The sequence below is a fragment of the Tribolium madens genome, unplaced genomic scaffold, assembly GCF_015345945.1.
Source record: "Tribolium madens isolate multiple individuals breed KSU strain unplaced genomic scaffold, Tmad_KSU_1.1 Scaffold_1;HRSCAF=32;Tcas5.2_LG8, whole genome shotgun sequence".
Classification (NCBI taxonomy): Eukaryota; Metazoa; Arthropoda; class Insecta; order Coleoptera; family Tenebrionidae; genus Tribolium; species Tribolium madens.
The window spans coordinates 8673461-8685426 of record NW_025400984.1 but is presented as its reverse complement, the minus strand read 5'-3'; the positions used below and the strand labels follow the sequence as shown (position 1 = coordinate 8685426).

General features: G+C 32.8%; 5 protein-coding genes across 8 annotated transcripts; 4 read left to right on the top strand and 1 right to left on the bottom strand.

Annotated features, from left to right (window-relative positions):
• The first annotated feature begins 299 nt into the window (after positions 1-299).
• Positions 300-915, top strand: LOC123003814. Of its 2 annotated transcripts, none has more exons than XM_044396823.1 (3): positions 300-402; positions 446-631; positions 675-915. In XM_044396823.1, exons 1-3 carry the CDS (start codon positions 366-368, stop codon positions 890-892), a joined length of 441 nt encoding a protein of 146 aa, XP_044252758.1. In that variant the 5' UTR covers positions 300-365; the 3' UTR covers positions 893-915. The 2 variants fall into 2 exon arrangements, with proteins under 2 accessions (XP_044252758.1, XP_044252759.1); XM_044396824.1 differs by having other exon boundaries at positions 324-402; positions 449-631.
• Positions 916-1039: 124 nt separating this feature from the next.
• Positions 1040-1976, top strand: LOC123003815. Its single transcript, XM_044396825.1, has 3 exons — positions 1040-1309; positions 1349-1519; positions 1568-1976. The coding sequence occupies exons 1-3, from the start codon at positions 1267-1269 to the stop codon at positions 1786-1788; spliced, it is 435 nt and encodes a 144-aa protein (XP_044252760.1). The 5' UTR covers positions 1040-1266; the 3' UTR covers positions 1789-1976.
• A 1472-nt stretch (positions 1977-3448) lies between these two features.
• Positions 3449-4700, top strand: LOC123016262 (mediator of RNA polymerase II transcription subunit 30). Its single transcript, XM_044416541.1, has 2 exons — positions 3449-4024; positions 4071-4700. The coding sequence occupies exons 1-2, from the start codon at positions 3718-3720 to the stop codon at positions 4655-4657; spliced, it is 894 nt and encodes a 297-aa protein (XP_044272476.1). The 5' UTR covers positions 3449-3717; the 3' UTR covers positions 4658-4700.
• LOC123016261 (cathepsin B-like cysteine proteinase 4) lies at positions 4649-6664 on the bottom strand. 3 transcript variants are annotated; one of them, XM_044416539.1, is made up of 5 exons: positions 6339-6664; positions 6091-6291; positions 5816-6044; positions 5128-5761; positions 4907-5039 (listed from the first exon to the last, which is right to left on the bottom strand). In XM_044416539.1, exons 1-4 carry the CDS (start codon positions 6654-6656, stop codon positions 5529-5531), a joined length of 981 nt encoding a protein of 326 aa, XP_044272474.1. In that variant the 5' UTR covers positions 6657-6664; the 3' UTR covers positions 4907-5039; positions 5128-5528. The 3 variants fall into 3 exon arrangements, with proteins under 3 accessions (XP_044272475.1, XP_044272474.1, XP_044272473.1); XM_044416538.1 differs by having other exon boundaries at positions 5128-6044; XM_044416540.1 differs by lacking the exons at positions 5816-6044; positions 6091-6291; positions 6339-6664 and having other exon boundaries at positions 4649-5039; positions 5084-5431.
• A 3949-nt stretch (positions 6665-10613) lies between these two features.
• Positions 10614-11898, top strand: LOC123003761 (cathepsin B-like cysteine proteinase 4). Its single transcript, XM_044396744.1, has 4 exons — positions 10614-10924; positions 10971-11171; positions 11222-11450; positions 11495-11898. Exons 1-4 carry the CDS (start codon positions 10619-10621, stop codon positions 11788-11790), a joined length of 1032 nt encoding a protein of 343 aa, XP_044252679.1. The 5' UTR covers positions 10614-10618; the 3' UTR covers positions 11791-11898.
• Positions 11899-11966: the final 68 nt, after the last annotated feature.

The window sequence follows — 11966 nt, the reverse complement described above, 5'->3', positions numbered from 1 at the left end:
AAATGTCTCAGGTGCGGCTAAATCAACAAATAAATGACAATTGCCTATAAAAGTTTAACGTTTGAATTTGAAAGTCAAGGTTGCCAAACTGATGAGGTAAAAATCACCACCCGGTATTTAGAATTTTTGGAAAAATTATGCAACTGACATTACACGTGTGTACAATTTATGGACTATCTTGTTGATATTTGTACTTTCTTATGGACTATTTTGGGTTATTTTACGTCTTCCGAGGCCGATTATTGGCAAGCGCTGTATTTAATCTATTCTAAAAATAGTAGAATCGTATTGTAAATATTTTTGCTTTGAGACTATAAACCCAACACCAATTAGCATCTATTTCAGAGTAGATTCACTTTCGTAAAATGAAAATCCTTGTTTTCCTCTTTTCGCTTCACACCGGTAAAAATTGCACAAATTATTGATTTTTGTAACATTTTCAAAGTAGGTTTTTGTCTCGTTTGCTACTCAACGAATCTTGTCGGATTACGATCAGGCCAATTCCGAACAAATCTGCAAAATTGCGAGACCAACTTTAAAAGTTTGCTAATAATGCAAGGAATGGGCAAAGCAACTTTACAAATTACGCAAAACCTTAACTACAGTTGTTACAAAATTGTTACACCTTCAGGTGAGTAAATAATAGTTAAAAAAATTGTTTAATTTTTTTCCAGGAAGCAAGCGAACCTCAATTAGAGGATGTGTCCCCCGAGGGGGATGTAATTTGGCTAAAAATGCTGTTAATCACATGAACGAAAACAACTACAGGTTGGGTAATTACGACGATTTTAATTGCTTTGAGTGTTATGAAGATAGGTGTAATGTGGGTGTGGCAAAACAGTCGTTTGGGTGTGTTATTTTAATTGTAACATTGCTTGTTTCAGTGTTTTGAATAAAAAAAGTGTTCAACAACAACTCACTTTTAATAATCCATCTAAATACGCGCGATTTTTCTATTTTTTAAGTTGATAATTGTTGGCATGTTTGCGCACATGGGTGTATATCTGGTTGCATAAGAATTTTTGTGTAACGCAATTGTATGAATTTTTAAAATTCGTTATAGCAAAATAGTTATTTTATTTTTATTTTTTTTCCCTTCATACAATTTAACAGAAAATACTCTTAAAAATTACCAAGTGCTGGGATATGCAACTGACATAACACATTTCCATTAGTCCCCACTTACAGGAACTTGGCCTATTTCCTATTTCACTTTCAGTCACAGAACACTTTCAGCAGTGTTTTCAGTCTTCATATTGATTCGAGATGAAGTTCCTCATTCTTCTTGTTCTCGCAATTGTTGAAAACGGTAAAATAATTTTTTCACTTTTCCCCAACTTTGGTGCAGTTTTCAGTTTCGAATGTTGGGTGAATGACCCAAACGGCCCGAAAGTCCCGGGATTTTTCAAATACAAACTTGAAGATTGTGAAGACAATTTGTCCAAACAGATTGCAAATAACCCTGCGATTCGAATAACTGATTTTGATTATGCTTGTCACAAGCTAGTTGTGGAGACAGGTATAGAATTTTTTACCATTATTTGTGTAATTTTTTAAAGTAAAATAGGGAAAGAACCGTTCGTGATGAAAGGTTGCCTACCTAAAAATGGATGCCCCGACTTAAAAAAAGATTTTGAAACAAGGGCCGCCACTGCTGGACAAAACACAGTTCCCGTGAAAAGTGTGAGATGTTACGAATGTGACGAGAGTGGATGCAATTCGGGGGAAAAACCGAAAGTGTACGCAGGTGTCGCATTTTTGTTAGCATTGATCGCAAGTCTAGTTTGACAAGATTCACCACCAAATAATAAAGTATTCATTTACAAGGACTTCACCCACTTATACGACGCACAAAAATTTAGTAGTAATTTAGTACAAATGGTCGAAACTACTTTTCCCAGAATGCGGCCTTGGTGGGCGCCATCATAATTTTTTTTGTAACAAAGAAAAAAACAATAAATGATTTTTCCAATGAATTTTTTTGTTATCATTGTACAAGAATTTGACCCATCGATCATCCTAAACTAGGAATTCGTGCGTAGAATGGGGGTGACCTTCGAACAAACAAAGAGGAAAATTTATTCGAAATTTGGGCGTCCAACCCAGTTAATTACGTTGGTTATATGACATAACAGTGATGACCTTATTTAATATGTTTATCCTTGTAGTAGTAGGTAATAATTAATTTCGGTAAAAGTCATAGTGAATTTGAAACATTGAATCGCTTTATTTTGACAAAAAGTGTATTTTGTTGAAATACGTATATTCAGGTAGATTTCCGGCTTAAAACTGAGCCAAATCGATTTGAAATAGCACAAGTTGCTTCATTTTGGCCTAAAATTAGATTTTAAATAATTATTTTTATAAATTATATTAATTTAGAATGATTCCAGTGTTAAAACTGGAGTGGAAGTAGCTCAAATTATTATAATGATACATATCTAAAAAAATATTATGTAATGCTTTTACGTCAAAGATCAAGAAAAAATAAACATATTGGCAGAGAAAAAGCGATTTCGTAGCTTCAATTTATAATTTTCGTATAAGTGATTTGATATGTCAAAAGCTCTAAAGTAAGTATTATTATCACAACTCTAATAAGCCCTTTTCGAACAAAAAAAACTGACAAAATTCAAAAAAATGGTGTGGTTTTAGGAAACTACGATGCAAGTGAAACTTTAATTAGATATTTTATTTTTGTTATTTTATTTTTATTATTATTATTATTTAAGACTAAAAAAGTACACAAAACGCATCATTTTGAAACCACATTTTTTATAACAAATTAAGTAAAATTATTTATTTAAAGTAAAACAATGTTAATGTTTACAAGTTTCAAAACAAAACATTTTTTTGTAAATGTTATGCAACCTGTAATACACATCGTCCACGTACTTTTATTCTTGAAACAGTTATTTTTTATATTGACAATAGAATGGAATTTTTGAAACTAAAACTTTCATTTTTGATTGGCTGACAATCAAGCAAAGACATCAACTTTAATGCATTGAATAATTTTTTACTTTTTAAGGGACTATTATTTTGTCAATTTTATTCCTCAGTGGGCTATCAAAAAATGACAAATTTGTTTCCTCACCTGTCTATGAAAAATTCATATATTCCCGTTGGGTGCAAATAAACCGCAAACTTTTTTTAAACTTTATTAAGGAAATTTGCGTTTACAAATAAATGTTTGCGAAACTTAAAAAGCTTTAACGTCAAATTTAACATTTCACAGTGAAAATGCCAAGAACATACTAAAGGCCGTTTCACATTTCCAATATGACATACCAAAGAATAATGCAAATAAAATTTTAAAAATTTCAGTTGATTATTAATTCATTTACTTGCTTTAATTTAATTACTTTCCCGAATAAAATCATTTGAATTTGAAGTCAAGGTTGCCAAACTAAGAAGTTAAATTGACCACATGAAAAAAACATTTCTGCAAATTCGGATTTCTAAATTTCCTGAAACGCAAACAAAATGTGCTAAAAATTACAAATTTTGTAGTTTTACGCAGTTAATTCGATGTTTTTTCTACAAAAAGTCGCATAAATCACTATTTTACTACATCAGAAATAAATTAAAACACATTATTGTTAGATTTTAATTGTCACTGTTTCGAGGTTATGTTATTGTGTCATTGGTCCGAAAAAAGTGCAAGAATCATCCAAAATAAGACTTTTTAATGCACTTTTATCGAATTTGTGCAAAATGTCGGGCCCCCAGCACCACTTTATGCAAGGTTTAAACAATTCGCAACAAGCCGCCCTCCGAAACCAATTTGCGTCAACAATGCAGAACCAAATGGGCACAACCATGCAAAACCAACTACCCGTCCACATGCAGACATCCATGGGCAACCAAATGACCAACCCCATGATATCCCAAATGGCCTCAACCTTGAACAACCCACCCATGCAAGGAAACACCCAAATTATGGGCCAGTTAAACCAACAATACACCATCAACCCTGGTACCCAAATCGCCCAACACCAACAGATGCAACAAGGCTCGATGGGTACTTTACCACAACCAATTAAAATTTACCAATTTGAGTTTTCCAGAATTTTCAAACAATTTGCAACACCACGCGATGCAAGCCAATCAGTCGCAAATGGTGCAACAAGGGGGCACAGCAGCGCCAGCCCCGCAAATCCAAGCACAGCAGCAGCAACAACAATCAAAGGAATTTAATACAGCCTCCTTGTGTCGGATTGGGCAAGAGACAGTTCAGGACATTGTGAGTCGGACACAGGAGGTGTTCCAGACTTTGAAGACGATACAGCCCCCCAATGGCACCCCTCAGTCGTCCAACGCCAGTAATGAGAAGAAGGCCAAGGTTCAGGAGCAGTTGCGCACCATTAGAGTACTTTTCAAGAGATTGAGGCTCATTTACGAGAAGTGCAATGAAAATTGCCAACTCCAGGGCATGGAATACACGCACATTGAAAGTCTGATTCCTTTCAAAGACGAACATGACCCAAAACACGACGAGAAGAAGAATTCAGAGGCTTACAGACTGGCTTGTGAGGAGTGTAAGGAGGTCATGGAGCAGGTGATTTTGAAAAACAAACAACTGAAGGATGTGATTGACCACTTGAGGAGGATTATTTGGGAAATTAACACAATGTTAACAATGAGACGGTCTTAAATTAATTTGTACTTATTACGAAAATAGAAACTTTTCTACCAAATCAGAGACTTAGCTCCTCCACACAAGCTTCACAAACCTCACTTTGCACCACAAAATCACCACAAAGACCACATTTAGGCATTAAATTAGTAATAGAGTCAATTTCCTCACTAGTTTCCTTCTCATGTTGCTCGAACAAAAGCACAGTCATTTCCTTATCCAAATCGTCGATAAACTGGAGCATTTCTTCCTCATCATCAATCAAGTCTTTGGTGTCTAAAGTTGACAAAATACATTTTTTTATTTCAGTTAAATTCTCGTATGTTAGATCGTCGTGACTCATTCTCCTGAAGCGATCGATGGTTTCAATTCGTAACGATTTGAAGTGTTGCACAAGGCGCTGAAATTTTTTTTTAGTTTTCAGGGGGGCTAAAAACGAATTACCTGTCGGCGATTCATTCGTTGTTCAGCGGCGTCTTTGCCTTTACCTAGTAGGAGTTTTTTAGCCAAGCTTTGGCGATCTGCACTCATTTTTGTAAAAAAATAAACTCACAAATTGTTTGGTTTGAAATTTGAACATAACCTCAACAATTGTGCGTTCGAGTGTCGATCAAAGCGAATTTGTTGACGTTTTCCAATAATTGCAATAAAAATACTCATGTTCATGATGTCGTGGGTTTACGTATTGTTTCTATTATAAATAAATCATATTTCAATTTGGTTATAAAAATAAAAACTTGGTATGTGTATATATGGTTGCCTAAGAGGTTCACTAAACATTTTTTTAATCAGTTTTTTAAAATCACTTTGTATTTTTATATTGTATTTATCGTTTCAACATATGATAAAAATAACCTTATCACTAAGACAGCCCTTAACTCCACCCTTTTTATCCTGTTGTCGATTTTTTATTTCCAATATGCACCTCCCCCGCCGCCATTTCTTGTTCAATCGCACATTCATTCGTCTCCTGCCTTATTTTAACAAATCCCTCTAACTTCCCCCACCATGTTCCCCACGAATTAGCAATCAACCAATAAGGAACGCCGTTTTCTGTCCCCCACCCTATAACTTTGACAACATGTCGTGCAATCATTTCACCGCTTACGTGATAATAAACACCTAAAAATAAAAAAATTGACCAGAATGCAACATAGTTGCGTTGATTAAAAACACCATCTTGGTAGTATACAAAATCCTCAAAAACGTTAAACGTCGCCATTACTGGTCCATTTGTCATAATTTCCACTTGTATTTGACTGACATTTGTCTCAAGTGTGTAAAAACTGTCACCGTAATGCTTATCATCGTTATATTTTACGTCATAGTTGTTATTTTGACAAGTTTTGACACATTTGGGAACGACACCGTTTTTGAAAGCTGATTCGGAGTAAGGTTGGCAACCCTGAATTGTAACATGTAATTCCCCCAATTATTGTGCAATAACTTACTTCGCTTGAGTTGTAATCACCCCCAGATACAATTCCCTCATTGATAAGAAAATTCCACGCTTGTGCTGTGTACCCCCCAACACAGTTATAACGACAAATCTCACAACATGTCAGTAGATTTTCGGGGGAAAACTCAAATTTTGTTTCGCCATTGGTCACAATGCATAACCGGTCTGACATAACTTCGGTTGAAGCAAACGCCTGAATTGCATACATTATTTTTTTGTATTTTTTTTTCGGGGTCTTACCCAGCACGAGCCGCAAGCTCCTTGATCCCGTATATTCCCGATGAAGTCTTTGCATTCGGGCCATTTATCCCGAGCATCGAAAGTCTCCGGAATTGACGTTTGGTCGATTTTGTGGTGTTTGGTTGCAATTTTGTAGTCGGAATCTGGGTGAAGTCCCAAAAAGCCCAGGCGGGATTTGATGTTTTTAAGGGAGTTAAGTCCAGCTTTCCAGGATGTTTGTCGGGAATTTATCTCCTGGATGAGCTGAAAGGATGTCTTGCTGGGTTTTGACCATGATAATGGTAGTGTTAAAGCACAAAAGAAGATTATTTTTCGCATTGTGTTATCGGTTGTATTACGTATTGGCAGTTATTAGATTGATAGCACTTTTATAGAAAGATTTGGGGTCTGTTATCTATGTTTGAGAGTTGTTCCTGTGATTTTTCGAAATAACAATAAAGTGCAAGTTAGATAAAAAAGAACTAGAAGTTTGATGTAAAAAATTTAAACAAGACATGAAAAACGTAATATGCACAAGTAATGCTTCAATCATGGTTGAAAGTAGTTTTTTTAACAAATTTTATCTCAAGTATTTTTTTCGACAAATTTCACGTGAAAGTATTCTTTGAACTGTCATTTGTCAAAAATGTTCTAATTGTTAATTTAAAAAATTGAATAGGAAACATAAGACATTAAGATGTTTAAAAAGAATAACAATAACGTTATTATTTTATACAAATAATGTCTTTATTTAGGAAGAAAAACACTAATGCAATTACAAAAATGAGTTCAGCGGAGATTGTCACTTCAACAAGAAGACACAATAATTAAATTTAAAATAAAAATTGATGCAGTTTTAGAATTTTTTACGTAAAAATTTTTGCGCGTAATTTTTGTGACTTCAAGGGATTAAAGTTCAGTAGATGTGGTCACTTTGCTTTTTATTAGAATCATTTTTTATAAGAAAATTCTGAAATGTTATGAAATTAATCGTATTTTTTATTGGGAGATTTGCAAAAACGCTATCAGTGCTATTCCTGGAATAAGTTATGAAATATGATGTAAAACTAGTTTCAGATAAATTAATAAAAGTCGAGAGGAAATGATAAGCATGATTTTGATATAAAAGATATTAACATTTGTTTTCTTGGTGATACTTTAGATAAAAGTCAAGTGTTGAATTAACTTGTTATAACACTTATTATGAAATGTTTTCTTAAAAGAAGAGTTTAAAATAATAACAAAATTTAATTGCTTTGTACCAATATTTTATTTATAAAAAATACTACAAAATAAAATATACGAAACGTAATTCAGTTTTATTTTAGACAAACACGAGAAAGTATCCTTTGAACGGTATTTCTTAGACAACTAAAAAGTGGTTCAGTGGTTGTAGTCACTTCATTTTTATTAAAATTTTAACAAATAAAACAAAATCAATGCCAAAACAGCCCCAACTCCGGACTCTAATACCCTAACCTCAGATCCAGAACTACTGGAGTAGTACTTGAGGTTTTTGTGGTACTTGTGGTTTTTTCACTTTAAATTAAAATATTTATCTTTAAAATGCTCCATTTTAGAGGTATTAAAGGTTACGAGTTTTTTATTCGAAATTGATTACTCTTTCGATTAAAGCAAAATATTAGTGTTAAAAAGCCAAAAAAATTAAAAAACAGAAAATGTGACCTGCAACTGTGGGAACCGGAAATTGAGTAGATGTATCCAGTTTTCGTAATCACTAGTTTAAAAGATATGTTCTCGCAAGTAACTATTCCAAATTTTATAATATTTGGTCAAATGGTTCCAAAGTTATTATAAAAAAAAACAAATTTCCATACCCAAATTCCAAGGGCTGTAAAATTCTTATTAGTAGAGATAGGACACGAGTTTTTATAAAAATTAACATCATTTTATAGGTCGTTTTTGAGGTTCAAAAATTGCGTTATACTTATGAATAACCCTATATATATTTTTATAATTTAGGTTAAATGTGCTTCAGAAATGTTTTTTTTTATTTTTTATGTGTTTTGGAAATATAATACAGGGCGTCAAAAAATGCCCCCCTCAGAAAAAAATTGACTTGTTTCGGCGTTTTCATTGGAACACTCTGTATATCATTTTAAGACAACTCAAATGCACTAAATTTTTTTTCAAAAAGTCTAAAAACTTTGAACTAAATTATTTTTTTCTAATTTAAATTAATTTATAATATAATTTAACTTTAAAAAATCAATACCCATAATATTAAGCCGATTTCCTTCACACAAGAAAGTTTATCCAAAGGATAAAGGATTCCCTTTGGAATGGTATGCAATTTGAAATTTAATATTTGCGAACTTTTTTTCGAACATTGTTAAGTAAATCAAAAAAAATCTAAGAAAACTACGAGTATTTATTTTCATTATCACCATCGTGTAGAGCATCTTTTTATTAATTGTAATCCAAATTTTCAAAAAAATATACCGAGTAGTTTTCAAGATATAATTTTTTGAAGTTAACGTTTGCTAATCAAACATAGAAATCATACTTAAAATTGCATTTTTAGAAAAGTATTTGCTTTAAGAATTTGCTTTTGCTTAAAAATGGTCAATCTCACCTTCTTTGTTCTTATTAGTCATTAAAATAAACAAAAACTGTCTATTTACTTAAAACAAAGTAGTATTAGTACCTACGTAATTAAAGCAAATAAAAAGTTTTGTTTGTTTTAAAAATGCACACTGCTTATTGAGCAGTGCAGAAGTTTAATGTTATTTAAGGGCAAATCTTTTTCAAACCACTTCTAAAGCTTTCTAAACCTTTTTTTGAAAATGTTTTCAACAAATGCTTTCTCATCTGATAACTCACTTTCAAGTGATATTAAATGCAATAAATCACCTGATTTATTTTGCTTCGAAAATTTAAAAATTCTTTTTTTTAATTGTCTAAATAACTAAAATAATTTAATTTTGTAATAAATAAGCTTTCATAGTTGATTTAAATAAAAAAGAAACATACATTTAAGTTTACTACATGAAGCTACTGTCGAAACAGAAGATTTAGTTAATTTTTTTTACATATGGAAACCACATCTCTAGCTCCATTTTAACGCACACATCTTAAGTGCACTACTGGATTATACCCGAGGTCACTGCAGCGACTGGCGAAACATCAAATAACATTAAACAGAGTTACAATTTAGTATACAGCTTTCTTGTTTTCTCTTCTAATATTAAATTAAATGGAAATTGATATTATTTTTGGCTTGTTTCACTCAACTTACTTTGTTTTTAAACCAGAAGTTCATTTATTTTGCAAAATCTTGTCCAAACACGCTTAAAAATCACAAAAACAATTGATATTGATGTTATTTTGTTTGTTCCACTAGATTTAACTGGTTTTTAATCAAAATAAGAAAAAATAAGCCGAGAATATTTTTAAGCACGTTTTTATACGACAATTTCAGGTTTTTTTGCAAGATTTCGCTAAAACTAACTGAAAAATCAACATATTATATCAAAAATTACATTTCTTGAGAATTTTAGCACGTGTTTTAGATAGAATTATTTATCAAAATTGGTTAAAAACAAGCCAAAAAAACACAGAATTAAGACGAAAATGATAAAAATTTTTCCTTGTTCGAAAGTTCAAGCAGATTTTTAAGCTAAAAACTGTTTTTTCGTGAGAGTTTGGCACAGCATGTCAAAAATCACTAAATTGTTATAAAAAAGATTATACAGGTGCGCCAGAACTCGCGCCCCAGTGAAAAATTTCAAGTAAGATAAGATACCAGGAACATGGAAAAAATGTTTAAAAAATTCTATCTGTCAAAAAATTTGACAAATATTTTTTGACATTTGACATTTTTTAATGTTTATTTAATAATACTGATGATCTTGTATATGTTTTTTTATAATTATTTAGTAAAGGTATAAAAATTTTGCCAATAAAAGTCACAAATAACAATTTAGTATACAACTTTCTTGTTTTCTCTTCTAATAGCAAAAAACTTGGAAAATTATTTTTTCAACAGAAATAAATAATCAAAATGCAAAATTTAAACTCCAATAACTCCGAAATTTTTGTAGATAAGATTTTTTTTTACATTTTACTCCATGTTCTTGGTATCTTATCCTACATGGCATTTTTCTATGGGGCGCAAATTTTGGCGCACCCTGTATTATTATATATTTGTCAAGTTCTCACGTCACCCCTCTTTTTTGTCATTCTTTGTAATCCAACTAAATAGATAACAACAGCTCAAATTAGTATAAATTATAGGATAATTTCAACTACTTTTAGTATAAAATAATAGTGACAACAAAATGCAAAAAATAATCTTTTTGTGTGCTTTACTGCCATTATCATGGTCAAAACCCAACGTTACTCTTATCGAAGAAATTAATTCCCAACAATCAGCATGGAAAGCTGGAATTAATACTATTGATGACATCGAATCCCGCTTAGGATTTTTGGGAATACACCCAGATCCCAACTTCAAACTTGAATTGCAAGAACCCCAAAAAACCCGAAGGGCAATCCCTGAGACTCCAGACGCTCGAGAATATTGGCCCCAGTGTAAAGACGTAATTGGAAATATTCGTAATCAAGGTCGTTGTGGCTCGTGTTGGGTAAGTCCCCGAAAAATGTAGAAAAAAAATTATGTATGCAACTCAGGCATTTTCTACGGCTGAAGTCATGTCGGACCGATTGTGTATAGCAACCAATGGGACAGTAAAATTCGAATTTTCGCCAGAAGATCTCATCAATTGTTGTAGTAATTGTGGAAAAAAATGTAATGGGGGTTACACTCTTTACGCTTGGCAGTATTATATGACGTCAGGAGTCGTGTCTGGAGGTGATTACAACACGTCAAGGGTGAGTTGTAACCTTGTCAATTGGGGGAATCACCTACAAATTTAATTCAGGGCTGCCAACCCTACTCTGCATCGAGTTTCATATATGGGATTGCGCCTACGTGTAGTAAAACTTGTCAAAACGCCAAATATGCCACATCCTACGACACTGATAAGCAAGTCGGTGGATCCCCTTATCAAATTCCGGGAAGTGTCACGAGTATCCAAAATGAAATATTGAAAAATGGTCCAGTCATCGCCGGCTATGAAGTTTATGAAGATTTCCAATTTTATCAAAGCGGTAAGTGGCAACACTGCGCTTTTCTAGCTAATTTCTCTGTTTAGGGGTTTATTCTCATATAAGTGGTGTTGAGGTTGGACGTCATGCTGTTAAAATTATTGGCTGGGGGACGGAAAATGGAGTTCCCTATTGGTTGGTTGCGAATTCGTGGGGGAAAGAATGGGCAAAATTAGGCGGGTTGTTTAAAATTAAAAGAGGAACAAATGAATGTGGAATTGAAGCGTCGATTATAAGCGGATATGTGGCCAATAAGCCGGCGCCAGGATCGGGGGTCAGGGTTCTAGGGTCCGGAGTTGGGGCTGTTTTGGCAATGACGTTGTTTTATTTGTTAAAATTTTAAGAAAAATGAAGTGACCACATTCACTGAACCACTATTTAGTTCTAAACGAATGTCGTTCAACGAATACTTTCCCTGTTTATTCTTTGTTATGAATAAATTATTTTTATAAAACAATTGAACTGTATTAATTATCCTAAACTTTTTATGCTTAAAACAGTTTAAATATAAATTACACG

Coding starts and splice junctions, on each gene's coding strand:
- LOC123016262 (XM_044416541.1), top strand. CDS start 3,718: ATGTCGGGCCCCCAGCACCACTTTATGCAAGGTTTAAACAATTCGCAA. Junction 4,025..4,070: donor GATGCAACAAGGCTCGATGG/GTACTTTACCAC, acceptor TGAGTTTTCCAG/AATTTTCAAACAATTTGCAA.
- LOC123003815 (XM_044396825.1), top strand. CDS start 1,267: ATGAAGTTCCTCATTCTTCTTGTTCTCGCAATTGTTGAAAACG. Junction 1,310..1,348: donor TCTCGCAATTGTTGAAAACG/GTAAAATAATTT, acceptor ACTTTGGTGCAG/TTTTCAGTTTCGAATGTTGG. Junction 1,520..1,567: donor CAAGCTAGTTGTGGAGACAG/GTATAGAATTTT, acceptor AAAGTAAAATAG/GGAAAGAACCGTTCGTGATG.
- LOC123003761 (XM_044396744.1), top strand. CDS start 10,619: ATGCAAAAAATAATCTTTTTGTGTGCTTTACTGCCATTATCATGGTCA. Junction 11,172..11,221: donor GTGATTACAACACGTCAAGG/GTGAGTTGTAAC, acceptor AATTTAATTCAG/GGCTGCCAACCCTACTCTGC. Junction 11,451..11,494: donor TTTCCAATTTTATCAAAGCG/GTAAGTGGCAAC, acceptor TTCTCTGTTTAG/GGGTTTATTCTCATATAAGT.
- LOC123016261 (XM_044416538.1), bottom strand. CDS start 6,656: ATGCGAAAAATAATCTTCTTTTGTGCTTTAACACTACCATTATCATGG. Junction 6,292..6,338: donor GAGCTTGCGGCTCGTGCTGG/GTAAGACCCCGA, acceptor TATGCAATTCAG/GCGTTTGCTTCAACCGAAGT. Junction 6,045..6,090: donor GTGATTACAACTCAAGCGAA/GTAAGTTATTGC, acceptor GTTACAATTCAG/GGTTGCCAACCTTACTCCGA.
- LOC123003814 (XM_044396823.1), top strand. CDS start 366: ATGAAAATCCTTGTTTTCCTCTTTTCGCTTCACACCG. Junction 403..445: donor CCTCTTTTCGCTTCACACCG/GTAAAAATTGCA, acceptor ACATTTTCAAAG/TAGGTTTTTGTCTCGTTTGC. Junction 632..674: donor CAAAATTGTTACACCTTCAG/GTGAGTAAATAA, acceptor ATTTTTTTCCAG/GAAGCAAGCGAACCTCAATT.